The 13,380-nt window shown below is 38.0% G+C and overlaps 1 protein-coding gene across 2 annotated transcripts in view; it reads left to right on the plus strand.

The window, feature by feature from the left end:
- Positions 1-13,380, plus strand: part of NRIP3 (nuclear receptor interacting protein 3) — a 294,860-nt gene that overhangs the window by 87,079 nt on the left and 194,401 nt on the right. For both annotated transcript variants that reach the window (XR_011201434.1, XM_069223652.1), the window contains exon 2: positions 12,295-12,474. Coding sequence is in view for 1 of the 2 variants with exons in the window: in XM_069223652.1 (XP_069079753.1) it covers positions 12,295-12,474 (180 nt within the window). In the remaining variant the exon portion in view is untranslated. The remainder of the gene's footprint in view (positions 1-12,294; positions 12,475-13,380) is intronic.

The raw sequence follows: 13,380 nt of genomic DNA on the forward strand, positions 1-13,380 counted from the left end.
AACTCCTAGCAAAGTAGTAGCCTTTCTCCACTATAAGGTTAATGACTTGGTCTATCCTCTCACTCAATCAACAAAATGAGCTTTATTCGAAAGCGAATGTCATAAAAGCATATGTGCATAAAACAAGAGCAATACATTAGCCACAAATCAACATTAAGAGAAAAAAAAAGAAAGCACTAGAACTCAGGCATAATACATGGTGTTAGGACCAAATAAAAATGTAAGATACAGGGTTTTTGTAGTTAAAAACTATTCTAAAAATATTTTAAAAAGATATATATTATGTTCAGGGTTACAGCATAAAAGCACAATAATAGCACAATAATAAAATAGTTAGGATCACCCAACAGGTCACATACAGCTATAGATATAGAATTTACTTCTCAGTCACTGTTAAAATGTATTAATTTCCTGTGTCTAAGAATGGCCCATAAAAAGTTAGACATGATGTTGCAAATGTATACGGTTGGTAAAGACTGTAAGTACAAAATAGAATCGTATGAAAAGTACTTTGCTTAGTAGCCATGTCACACGGCATTTGTCCATGGGCCTCGACCAGTCATTTCCGGTTGGAAAACTCACCAAGTGATGGAAAAAATCTAGCCTAACCCTGGTTAAAACAAATCTATGTTGTTCATCGCTCACGTCCTTTAGGTATAGTTGCATGCCAAGTGAGGTTAAAAAGCAATTGGTTTTTAAGAACACTTGGCTTAAGCAGCTCAACAGATAGACTTCTTCTAAGTGTGACAAGTAGTCTTTTTTCAGGTTTTTTCATGTGACAGCTTGTAGTGTTTCTGGTTTCTGGTAGTAATCTAGGTGTCCTAGGTCACTCAAAGTTTTTTACATATCCCAACCATTGAACTCTTTCTACGTGAGAGGACCTAAGACAGTCCCCTATAATCTCTTGGTTCAGCTTGGTGTACTCAGAAGTCCATATCTTGTGCCATTGCAAAATCGGTTGAGTTTTTACTAGGTTAGAAATGAGCGAGACCCCTAGTTCTGAGTGGCATACATATGATGGACTACTCTGTAGGAAAGAAAGAAGGTACTTCAGGAAGGCATTCTCTGTCAGCTGGATGGAGTCATGGTTTACGTGCCCCCAGAGGCCTGCCCCATACATGGCTGTTGACAAACATTTAGCCTTATACACTGTTAGTATCTCCCTTGGGGGTTTCTTACCAATTTTGCAAGCAAAGTTGCGCAGGGCTGCAACAGTTTTCTCCAAGTGAAGCTCTCTGGTTCTAATTGCCGTACACCATGTTCCTTTTACGTCAAACATGATCCCCAGGTTGGGAAAGGACGTAACGTAATCAATTCCAGTATCTTTTATCATGAAGCTGGGGGTTTTCGGTAGCACTTTCCCACACCTCATAGCAAATGTCTTGCTTTTATTAATTAGTAGCCCCAGTTCCTCCATATAGGACACAAAGAATGGTAGTAGCTGTTGCAGTGCAAGGGGGGTTTGCACCATAAGAACAGCATCATCAGCATATAAAAGGGCGAGAACGGGCTGGGCCCTATTTGGGGTAGGTTGTTACAATTAGCAGATAATACGTTACCCAGACTATTGATGTATAAGGAAAACAGAAAGGGTGCCTTGACACAACAATGCCTTACAACCCTCTCTATTCTAAAAGGCTGGGTACATTCGCCCTTTAGTCCATATCGCACTCTGGCGCTACATCCATGATATGTTTCCCTAAGAAACTGTAAGCTCGCTAGGTCTATACCCATGCTCCCCATGATTGCCCATAATTTGCTATGGATTAGTCAAAGGCATCAGTTAAGTCAACAAAGACCAGGTACAATCTTCCTTGTTTGATGGTGGTATATTTCTCGATCATCATGCTTAGGTTCAGACTCTGTTCCCTCCTGGATCCTGTACTGTAAGTCCGATACGATATTCTTATCCTGGGCCCATTCCTGTAGTCTGTTCAAGATAACGGGAGCTGCCACTTTCAGCATCAAATCTAGAAGAGAGATAGGACGGCAACAAGTGGGGCTGTGTCTATCTCCCTTTTTTAAAAGTGGGACAATGATTGATTCCCTCCATGACTTCAGTAGGCCAGCTTGGCAACATCTCAGTCAAAAAAGGCCTCAGTCCGTGAGACAGGCCTATGTCATGTCGTGCACACGTTTCTTGTTCGCCTATGACAACAAAAATCATGGTCAGGGATCCAGACATCATTTTGGCCACTCAGGGCAGGGGTGCACGCCCATCACCAAACAAGGGACTTTTCCATCCCAACACCTTATGGTTGTTGGACGGTATAGGGAAAATTATTTTTTTTTACAGCGATTGGCCATCTCAAGTGGCTGATTTACATCCTTGGAGCACTTCTCATGGATTTAGATTCTCTCTATTGCAACACACGATTACTCTTTGTGTGGTCACAATTAGCATATTAACCACCATACACATTCATCAACACTCATGACTCACAAGGAAATCCACAGTGGATTTTTTGCTTTGGTATGTCCGTAGTTCTTACCAGGATGGGCTGTTTTCTAAAGTCCTAGCCACATAGGGCGTATTGAAATGCAGTTATTAGACCAGTTCCCTCAGTGCAGTATAAATTAGTTGGTACAATACAATTAGATCTGTTTTGGCAGTTTGCTTTCAGTTATGATCTGTTGAATAGTATGATTGTCTCTTGCTGCTGCATTCCTGCATTCACAGCCCATTACTCTTCTGTTTGTCGAAGGAACAATGTCAGTGGCTGGCTTGGACCAAGGTACATCTTCTCCCCGTCATGGTTATCAATGACTTCTTCACTGTGTAATATGTACATTTATCTCATGCACTCTAATGCTCATGGGGATTGTAGGGACAGAGAACTATTATAACATATGGCGCATACTCAGTAATCGAGGTGCATACAACAAAGCAATGTTGCTACATGCAAAAGGTAAATGTTTAGGGTTTAGCAGTTGAGGTCTTTAATGGATTAAGTGGTCTTGGATGGAGGCAACTCCCTGCCCCCTCATAGGTTCCTCCGGTCATTGGCCTTGGGTGGACGATGATTTTGTGTGGAGGTGCCCAGTGAGATACCTGTGGAGTGAGAGTATTCATCACTACCACATGCCTTATGATATTCACATTAGAACTAGATAGTATTACATTCCACACTGTCATACAGCCCCATTTTGTATGTGGAAAAGTGGAATATCCATCCCTACTCTTTTTGTAACAGTCTGTGTGTTAATGAGTTGTTACTTTCCATGTAGTTTGATTTTCCTACAACTGTCCACTCAATGACATTCTCTGAGGGACCCTTGTGTAAGAAGCGGGCTACCACTTTAGGTGTGAATATACCACATCAAATGCTGCTTTTATGTTCTAATGTTCCTGTGCTGACCTTTCTCATGGTCATTCCAATGTATCGCAATTTACAAGGGCACATGGTCATGTAGATCAAATTCTTGCTATTAGAGCTGATACGTCATTGTTGCTGTCAAGCATGTTTTAGCTCTAGTTGTAGTTTATTGCTAGGTGTTGTACAGTATGTTGGCAAATGCTACACATGCCACATAGAAAATTACCTTGAGCTTCTGGCAAGTACCGCAGAGATCTTTTTTTAGAGCTATCTGTATGTTACCTGGGTTTCGTTGTAGCGCATAGTTGTTTTTTAGTTTCTTTACTGTTTAAAAGAAAAAATCAGTCCGCTAATGAGGTAGTCTCCTATATCCAGAATTGTTTATTTATTTTTTGCTGTGACGAAAACGATTGAGAAAATGGTTACTCCTTTAAGCTGCCTATTTTCCCTTTCATGCGAGGTTCAAGAAATGTTCTTCCAAATGATTATTTCATGCTCTTGTAAGCCCTTTTGATTAGTCAATCACAATAGCGTCTTTCAGTCTTTCAATTAGGTTGTCTGCCTGTTTATCACAGGTAAGAAGGTCGGCCCAGTTTCTCTCTGAGTGTTCGAAGGTGGAGGCTTTTAAAACTCAGTGAAGATTTTTTTCCTCTTGGTTTTGAACAAACCTAGGTGTAGTCTCTCATCCTTAGCTTGTATTGACAAGTCTAGAAATGGTAGTTGGGTTCTATTAATAGTTCTTGATAATTGTGATATGAATTCTGGGTTTTCCCAGATCTGCATGCGATTCGTTTTCTATCCCATGAGCACAAGAACTTAGGAAGAAACACATTAGGACTGCAGACTTGTCACTAACCCACGCGTGAAGGGTTGTCACATTATTTATCAGTCCTGGTTCCAGTGACACACAGTAATTGAAAAAATCTTTCATACTTGAACAACGCAATCCCACATAGTAAAAGGATCAAGAGGGATTTGTTTAAACAAAGAGCCTTAATCTAGTACTGAAAACGTGTACAGTAAACACACTACATGGAAATATGAAAGCAATTATGCATGTCATAAACAGTGGGAATAAAATTAACATTTCGAACATGTTTTACAAAGTTCCTAGTACCCTAGTACCCTCTAGCTATTCCTAAGTGCTGCTCTATATTAGCACAGCATTGATTGACAAACTTGCCTCTCCAGTTTCTTAAAGATAATTGCACCTCATACCGGTTGACAGCCAATGCAACTGTCCTTTTTTAGAGCTCTAGTGTGGAAGGAAATTTGCTCTGTGTGAAAATGCACCCTCTGCTATGCGTTCCAGAACAGAGTCCCTGACAGAGGTTGGCTGATACTGCAATCTGGAGTGGCCTCTAGTGATAATCTTAGTGTGAATACCTCTCCTAGTCAATGGTCGAATCCTAGCCTTCACATTGGGTTTGACCACTGATTTTATCTTGTATTAGAAAATAAAACTGGGCTTGGAGACACGAGAGCCTTAACAGGCTGAGCTATCAGGACACAAAATGTGCCAACTCAATCAATATGTTTATTTAAAGCAGCCATTACTAAAACCGTGAGATCTAGTCAGCAAGGGGCCATGATAGAACTAGGGCACCTGTGGTTGAAGGTAATAAACAAGAAGTGAGGAGCAAGAACATTTAACAATAGGGTAACAGCCTAACTTTAATGGAGTCTATCACAGTGTTTACAGCATCCCCGATTGTGGGTAGTGATTACTCATTTTGAGTTGTGTGAAATCTAAAGATGGCTTTATATAGATATGATAATTCTGTGCAAGCATAAATGTGTATGAAACATGAAGCACAAATTAATATAAAACATGATAATAAAATGCAAGCATTAATGAATATAAAACATGAAGTTGTAAGATATAATATATTGCATTTTGATAAGTACGCAACCCAGGCATTATTGCTGGCTCTTAAATAATGCAGCTGGGTGCAACAGATAAAAAACAAGCATTTGCAGTGCAATGTATCTCACGTTTGCTCCAGTTAGAGCTATTAGTGTTGTAAACTCCTAACTGGACTTTTCTTGCCACATAAATTGGAAACTGAAAAGTAAACCAGTTTCACATAAGCGAGCCAATTCAAAGAACCATGGTCTCCAAGAGCATGAGTGCAAAGGTGAGACACAAAAGGAAAAAGAAGTTCGCTTGCAGTCAAGCATATTGGCAAAAGTGCAATTAGCCATGTAATAGGGTAGATGTCCAAGGCACTAATCAAACTGCCGCAATGAAAAGACAAATGTAAAGCATTTACCAATGATAACAAAGGATTTTTGAGGGGCAACCCCATGAACAAGCGATAGTGATGAGCGTGAGGTGGGCATGGTTAAAAGTCCAAATAGATAACAACACGTCAGAAAAGCAGAGCTTGGGTGCTGCTATGCTCGACCTAATTAAAAAGGTGCAAAAACTGCTTAAAAAGTCCTTTCCTTTATTTGGAGTCAGAAAAGTCAGAATAGTTTTTTTCACTCCGGGTTGAAGATAGAATAGGTATTTTATTCTTTGTTCATGCTCAATGATGGTGTCATATGGTCCCTGTACCTTCCAGGAGATTTTTCAGCAACACATGAGGTGATGGCATATGTTTGGGTAATGCAGTGATTTGGCTCTTTTGGCTTAACACCAATTGCAAGTAAAGGAGATGGACGAACACAATGGAACAGACCCTGTATTTCCATGGCATTTAAAGGTGGTAACATTGCATTGTTCTTCACCTCCTTTGGCTGAGGATGACTCGACCGTCGAGAATAGTCCACCATATTGAGTCCACTTCACCGTTGGTAGATGCATTGACCTTTAGTAGGATTGGCGCAAATTCAATGACATCAGAAGTTGTATGATATTGATGAATGCAATGGAGGTCATTTTCAGAGGCAGTTTCAGGATACTTTCTTGCATACAACTCATGCACCAAAAGAAGGGTCATTCTTACAGAGCATGCATTTTATGAAATGTCATTGTCCAGCACTCACTCAGTACTGAGAGCCAGTCATAACCCAGATAGTCGCTCTGCATTTCTTTTCAACTGGGTAGGTGTATTCCATGTTGTTGACTTGACGGATACACATTCCTTGATAGAAAGAGAAGGAGAGTGCCACAGCTAAGGATCAGAAGTATTGTAGGGAATCCACCAAACTTACTTGAAACCAAGGAGTGAAAAAACACATGAATCAGTTCAAACACAGTTTTAAATCCAGTCACCAGGCCACATCCAATGGTTTGAATGAAGTATAAAAAGCTTCTACACTTGGAGACACTTTTATAAAGACACTCAATTATAAATGCTAATAAACGTTTTTAGTCATCACTTGAATCTAAATTCTTTACAATAGGTGAAGAAGAAACAAATCAGTGCAGCTTGGAAATGAATTGAATCTTACAATCTTTCAGTTAAAAACATTTTATAGGCCTGCGTGTAGAAATATTATATTTCCCTATTCCTCTGTTAAAAAATATGATGATATAAATTATTTTAATGAGTAACCCCATTTGAAAATTCCCTTATGTTCCTATGATTTCTATTATTCTTCATCTTAATTTCTCTGCTATGCCATACAGGAGCATCCTAATAAATATATCAGATAGCACCTATTAGTTTATGTGCTGTTTACCGCAGTCATCATTAGAATGAAGAATAAGATAGATCTCATATTTGGGCAAACAACCTAATACCAACGTATGTCATGTCTGTCTGCCAACAACATTATACTCAATTTACATCAAATCATTGCTACAACCAAAAGGACTGAGTCAATGATGTAACATATATCAATGTGACCAAAAATATTTTTCTATATGAATATTTCTGTAAAAATGTGAGAATACACTAAGCTGAAATCCGGATCGAATGTGAGTGATCTACTTTTCTACACTTCTCCTTGTTCGCAGTCAACATTATGCCATTGTGAGATGTTTAGCTTAAAGTAGACCAAGAGAAAGGGGAATGCGATAAGGGAGAGGGAGACTGGAAAACACACCTGACTCATCACTCTGGTGGGCACTGGTGTCTGCTCTGCAGCGGCTGATACCTGCCGCTCACAGTGGATACCTAAAACCAAAATTAATATCTTAAGTACATATCTGTGCATAACGTTCTTTATTTTAGCAAATGAGATAACTATAAAGAAGATCTCTGTACCTCAAACTCCCTGGGACACTTAAGAAAGTGTAGTGTTGCTTTAACTGAGACATAACAATGTTAGTAAAATGTATCCTTAGGTTTTGTCATGATGTCACTCACTTTATGATGAGAGAACTATCTTCTGTAATGGGAGTACATGCCCTGAAGTTAAATTATATATTCAAGGTTGTTTCTTTAACCGCAGTGTAAATACATATTCATCAGGGGTATAATATTTATACTGATATCAATGAATTGTCTTTCCCTAAACATATTTCACTACCTTAACAACATTATACAATGTATACAATTATACACACACCCCCACACACAGTTAAATATCAAAAGTGCAACAAACATATAGTTTATACTTCTTCAAGGATTATCGCTAAAATGGCACTTTAAACTATTCAAGTTTATTTTCAAAGTATGAATAAATTCCTTACAGTACTTCTCTGTATGCAGCTTTGACTTAAGATTTTCACAAGTATCGGCAACAAGATCCTGGCATAATTGCCTAGCAAGGATTCTCTAAACCACAATCGTGTTAACGTAAAGGAGCTGGCACAGTAAAGTACAGCTACGGTGGCTCACCAGCGTCTCAGGAATTGACACTCATCACTGTCCACATCAGGTATACTCACTCCAGTGGTTCCCAGAGGCCAAGAAATGCTCTGCTCATTCAAGAGCTCAGCACAGCACCACCATCTTTGTGCGGTGGGAAGTCTACCTACCCCCTGAAATCATATACTTATTCATTTGCATTTCTGTTCTCTATTTTTTAGTATGTAAAACATATTTCTTTTTAAGCTCACAATTACCCCTGTTGGAAGCACAGCATTTATTTTTTTACCTCTCTCTTATCTCATTTTGCCTTTTGATGACACATGTTGAATACCACTTGCATATTACTTCAGGGCTTCAATTGTACTATAGTGTGTCGCCCATTTTATTCCCCATTATCTAAACCATAACTGTAGTTCCAGTAAATGCAACTTAAAGCTCTTGTCACCTTCGTTTAAGATGTACATCAATATACATGTTCTCATACAGCAGGACACTCCATAAATCTTGTATCAGAAACCTTTCTTGGATGAGTGTATTTCAATCAATCAATCAATCAATCAACAATATTTATAAAGCGCGCTACTCACCCGCTAGGGTCTCAAGGCGCTTATCACTCTGATTGGACCTGATTTCCGCTGTATTGGTGCCAACATAGCTTTCACGTTTTTCTTTTGATTGTAATGGTCAGTTGTCTGTTGTGATAACATAACCAGGAGGATTAAAAATGTCTTGAATCCAGCACCTGATTACTTATCTCGATTAGCACTGCTGATGCAATTGTTAAGAAGCATCTGGGATTCGACCCAAAATTATTTTTGTGCTGTGAGAGTACAAATCTATGACAGTACAAAAATGACATTTCGTAGTATTTGCAGAAACTCTCCTCTATTTAGAACACCTCGAAATGCCTGCAAACCCAGGGATGGATGATTGTGAGCGACAGAAAAACTCCATTCTTGCATTCATAGGTGCAAAAGGTCAACATGATAGTCCCTCTTTTTTAAAGGGGTAATGGTTATAGTGTATAACAAACTAGGTATATTGTGAATGGACATCAGAGAGAGTGTGCAGTCTCTTTGCCTGCTATCTGCACTCCAAATGCTAACATACAACATTCACAAAATGGAAGCTGCACATCACTTCCTAAATGGATACCAGCCTCTTTGAGGTGCCCGTTCGGTGGTTTGCAAACTCAATTGTGGCTCAAAACCATTGATCCATTTTATTGCAGATGAAGGGAGATGCCCCTTTCATGTGCTCTCTTTTTTTAAAATCACAAGGATTTGCAATGCCTACACTGCAAATGGCATTTGTAGCTCGTAATGTACATTTTGAGTCAGGTTCTTCAAATCGCAGAACCTTCAATTTTGTGAATCACGGCTTTGTGACCACAAAAATGTTTAGTACATCAAGATCTTAGTGAGTAGCAAGCACATATTGATTTTCATATAGCTTCTACCTTCTTGGTAGCCCCGTTTACACAATACTTTTGAATTCCAATGGGACTTTTTTTAACATAAAATGGAATGTTGTGTAGGCTTTCGTCTAGTCACAGAGGCATGGCCCTAATCTTAAATGAAACCTGGCTGAGTTTTAAATTAATTTGCTCTTCCCGTAGATTTTAGCTTCTCTGCAGGTGCTCTAGTTCACGAGCTGTGTGTGTACTGCTGCGGAATGAAACCCACTGATGTGTGTCTAGCTATTGAACCCACCCACTGCCCACAGGAAGCCAGTCTTTAGCAGAGTTGGCAAACAACTTAAAATGTACACAATAAAAACATTTGCAATCAGCAAAAGGATTAAAGTACAATCTTGAAAAAATACATTTCATTTTTCGATCCAAAGCTGTTTGTGTTCCAATGTTCTATGACATGTGTTTCAGGAGACTGTGCTACTGAATATCAACACCAACAGTATCATGGCATACTAATTTTGAGGACATCAAGGGACAAAATATTGAAAGGGAATTGCCTATATGGAAGTATAGATTTATTTCGTCTAACTCCACATCTAAGTACCTTGGAGATATGTGTATTTTGTAGTTACATGTATGTTGAGTTAGGAATAGAATAACTAGGCTTATTTACCTTATTTTATTTTTGATATTTTGTTCTCTATATTCAGTATCATTGATATTGTTGATTGAATGTTCAGGATCCATACTGTTTTGGGATTATTTGCTGAAGATCTATTACTTGTTTTTTAATCAAGTAGTGTTTTGGATCGAGGTTTTTTTTATTTGCAGCTCACTGAACCTTATTTACATAAATTACAAAATGGTATCTGCAACTAATCCAACCCGATATTTTTTTTTTTTTTTTTTTTTGCTATCTTCCTTGAACCCCAGGGAAAATATTTTCATTTTATTTCATAGGTATTAGAATATTCGGATTTGCTACTAGTGTTCTATATACTTGTGTGTGTTTAATTTTAGAAAGAGTATGAAAAAAATGCCCTCTGACATAAATATTGTGTCCTAAATATAGTTTACAAAAAGATCCCCTGGGGTCTACTTTTTCTATTATTAACTCCAGTGGGTTGATATTTATGTCAGACGATATTCTGGCACCTCTCCATGTACTTTTGGCCATATTTATAATGCTTTTTTTAATTGGAAACCCTCTTTTATTTCTAGTCTAGGAGTAAATGATCTGCATACGCATTAATGCTGGTGTGCCATCTTGTATCATGTGTGTTGGTGTGCTATTTATGGAGTGAATTGTCTTGTATAGGACAAAAGACAGAGTGAAGTAAGTGTTTATGTAGTCAGACTAGGTCATCCTTTTGTGAGAACCATTATGGATCATCAGGTCAGAGTTTTACCCGATTTCAGATATAACCACTATGTTTCATTGCAGCTTTACAAAATGACGACTTCTGTGGTAGCGGGTATCTATCTGCCTGTGTGTCTTTGTGAGCGCTCCGAGATCTCTGTCTCCACTGAGCAAATAAATATCAGGCAATGCAGACTATACATGCACAGACCAGAAAATATATTGAATGAAATTAGATGTAATCCATTGTTGTTTTCTTGTGTTATGGTTTGTCCTCGTGAGTAAATTATAAACTTCACAAGAGATAGATAGCAATGAATCCAAACTGCAGGAGGACATCAATGGTAAGTAAATACATTTGCCATTTACTGTAAGTTGAAACCTGCTTAAAGTATTGATATATATATAGACCTTTGTGAAGAATAATTATACTCTTTGAAATACTATGGAAAATGTATTTGCGGAGAGTTCAGAGTCAATCTAGAGTTATCAGAGTCAAAATCAGCAGTGGTGTATAATGTTTGTCAAGCATGATTATTTTATTATGGACAAATCACTGAATTTAGAACCTAAATATTAACATGAGTTTATCTTAAGGTTATAAGTCATTAATTTATATGTTATGTTGTGACAGTGGACCAGGTTCTCCCTGTGCACAAGCTTGCATTTTCCTTGCACTGAAATGGATGACCCAGAATTAGCACCTTCCATACAATTCTGTGAATGATTTAACTAGAACTCATAAAATAAAATATGCTATTAACTACTTCTGTTTGCCTGCATTCTAAGCATCCTGTATCCAAATAAAAGTGTGGAGCAGAGAGGGAAGGGCTGTATGACTGTTTGTGAAAGGGACGTTTGGGAGCCTCATCACCTTCAACTCAGGACATAAACTGTGGCTCATTGCTCTTCCCTCTTATCATACTGCTCTTGTCATTTAGTAGTGTGAGCAACTAATAACAATAATACCTTCAGTAGAAGGCAATAACATTTGAGCATTTTGTTTGATGTTCAGACTTGCCTTATTAACATGACATAATACTCCACATAAAGTACAATTCCTGAAGAGTGTTTGAACCTGTGCGGCCTGCAGTCCCATATCAAGATTTACAGTTGTGTTAGGCAGGTGCCCAAGAGAGATTTTATCATTCATATTAACACAGAAACATCCATATACAGTATACACATTTCCAGAACTTAAATGGACTTAACATGTGGGTTTGAAAGAGAGAGACTCTATGACATATTTATTGTATCAGCAAATCAACAATACCAGAATAGAGTTTTGAAACAAACTCTACTAAGCATATGACCTCCAGTTGCAGGACAGGTTCAAAGAATTCAGCTGATGAACTACCAGCTTTACCTGCCTATTGAAGAACATATGGGCATTGCACACCCTTCAATGTGTTTCACCTTTTGGAAGTTCATTTGAGCATGTTTCTATTACTGATATATTTGAAAGTGTTCTTACCAAATGTTTATGCCTTTTCTTAGCAACCACATAACATTCTGCAAAGACGCTTACTGGAGACGAATCTATCAAAATTTAGAAACAACCGCACAACATGGACACCAAAGAGCGACCAGTCAGCACTAAGCAAGAAGTTTAATCATGTAAAACAAACAAGCCAGAGGAAAATTGAAGAGGATGATATGATATTTGTCTCCTGTCAGGTAAGAATATATTCTCTTTAATAGAGAAAACGGAGAATGCATTTCACTTTACAGAAATAAGGCAGGTATTAGCAGTTCATTTTTTTATTATTACTTTTTGATCATTTTCAGTCTTGCTCATAACTGGCCGTGTAATATGTAGTTTATGTGTTGGATGTGATGAGCCTTATTAATGATAATTTTAGCAGAATTTCATTTAAATCAATTATGTAAAGCTAGCGCCTGGATTCCTTCACGGATGATTAGTTCAAGCTTCACAAGTCCTCTTACATTACCTTATGTACATTACAAAGCTATATTTTATGGGACAAAAAACTATCTGCCCTGCATAATACAGATACTGCCAGTCACCGAGATGCTATGTGACTGCTGATGACTGAGGCCGATGTTTGGGGGCATTTTAGTTCTTATGCTAGATGTTTACATCTTCCTCCAAAAAACCTGAAAACCTCAATCTCCTTCCACAAGCATGGATAAGTATAGTTGCAAATATTTACAACAAATGTTGAGTCAAACACCAAAACTTCAAAATTAGGCAGTACCAATACACAACCAACAATCTATTGCAAACATTCTGTGTTAAGTATATTATAAAATAGCTTTTGTTCATAGTGTGCAGGCTATGTCAAGATACTTATGCGTTCATGTAATGAACTATGCTCTGCAAAAAATCTAATTGCTGGAATAAATGACTTCTTTATGCTATTGACCTCCTTTCAGCAGAACAGTTCAGGAGAGCCGAAAAGCCATTTCTTGTTTTCATTGTTTTTAGTCAGATGTAATACGTTCCATTTCCTGCTTTCCAGATTCCTTGCAGCATGCATTGTGGTGTCCACACTTAATTGAAGTAAATTATTATAGTTGAGTAGCTATCTCTTTTTGTATTATTAAAAGCTCATTTTGACA

The sequence above is a fragment of the Pleurodeles waltl genome, chromosome 3_1 (genome assembly GCF_031143425.1).
Source record: "Pleurodeles waltl isolate 20211129_DDA chromosome 3_1, aPleWal1.hap1.20221129, whole genome shotgun sequence".
In the NCBI taxonomy this organism is placed as follows: Eukaryota; Metazoa; Chordata; class Amphibia; order Caudata; family Salamandridae; genus Pleurodeles; species Pleurodeles waltl.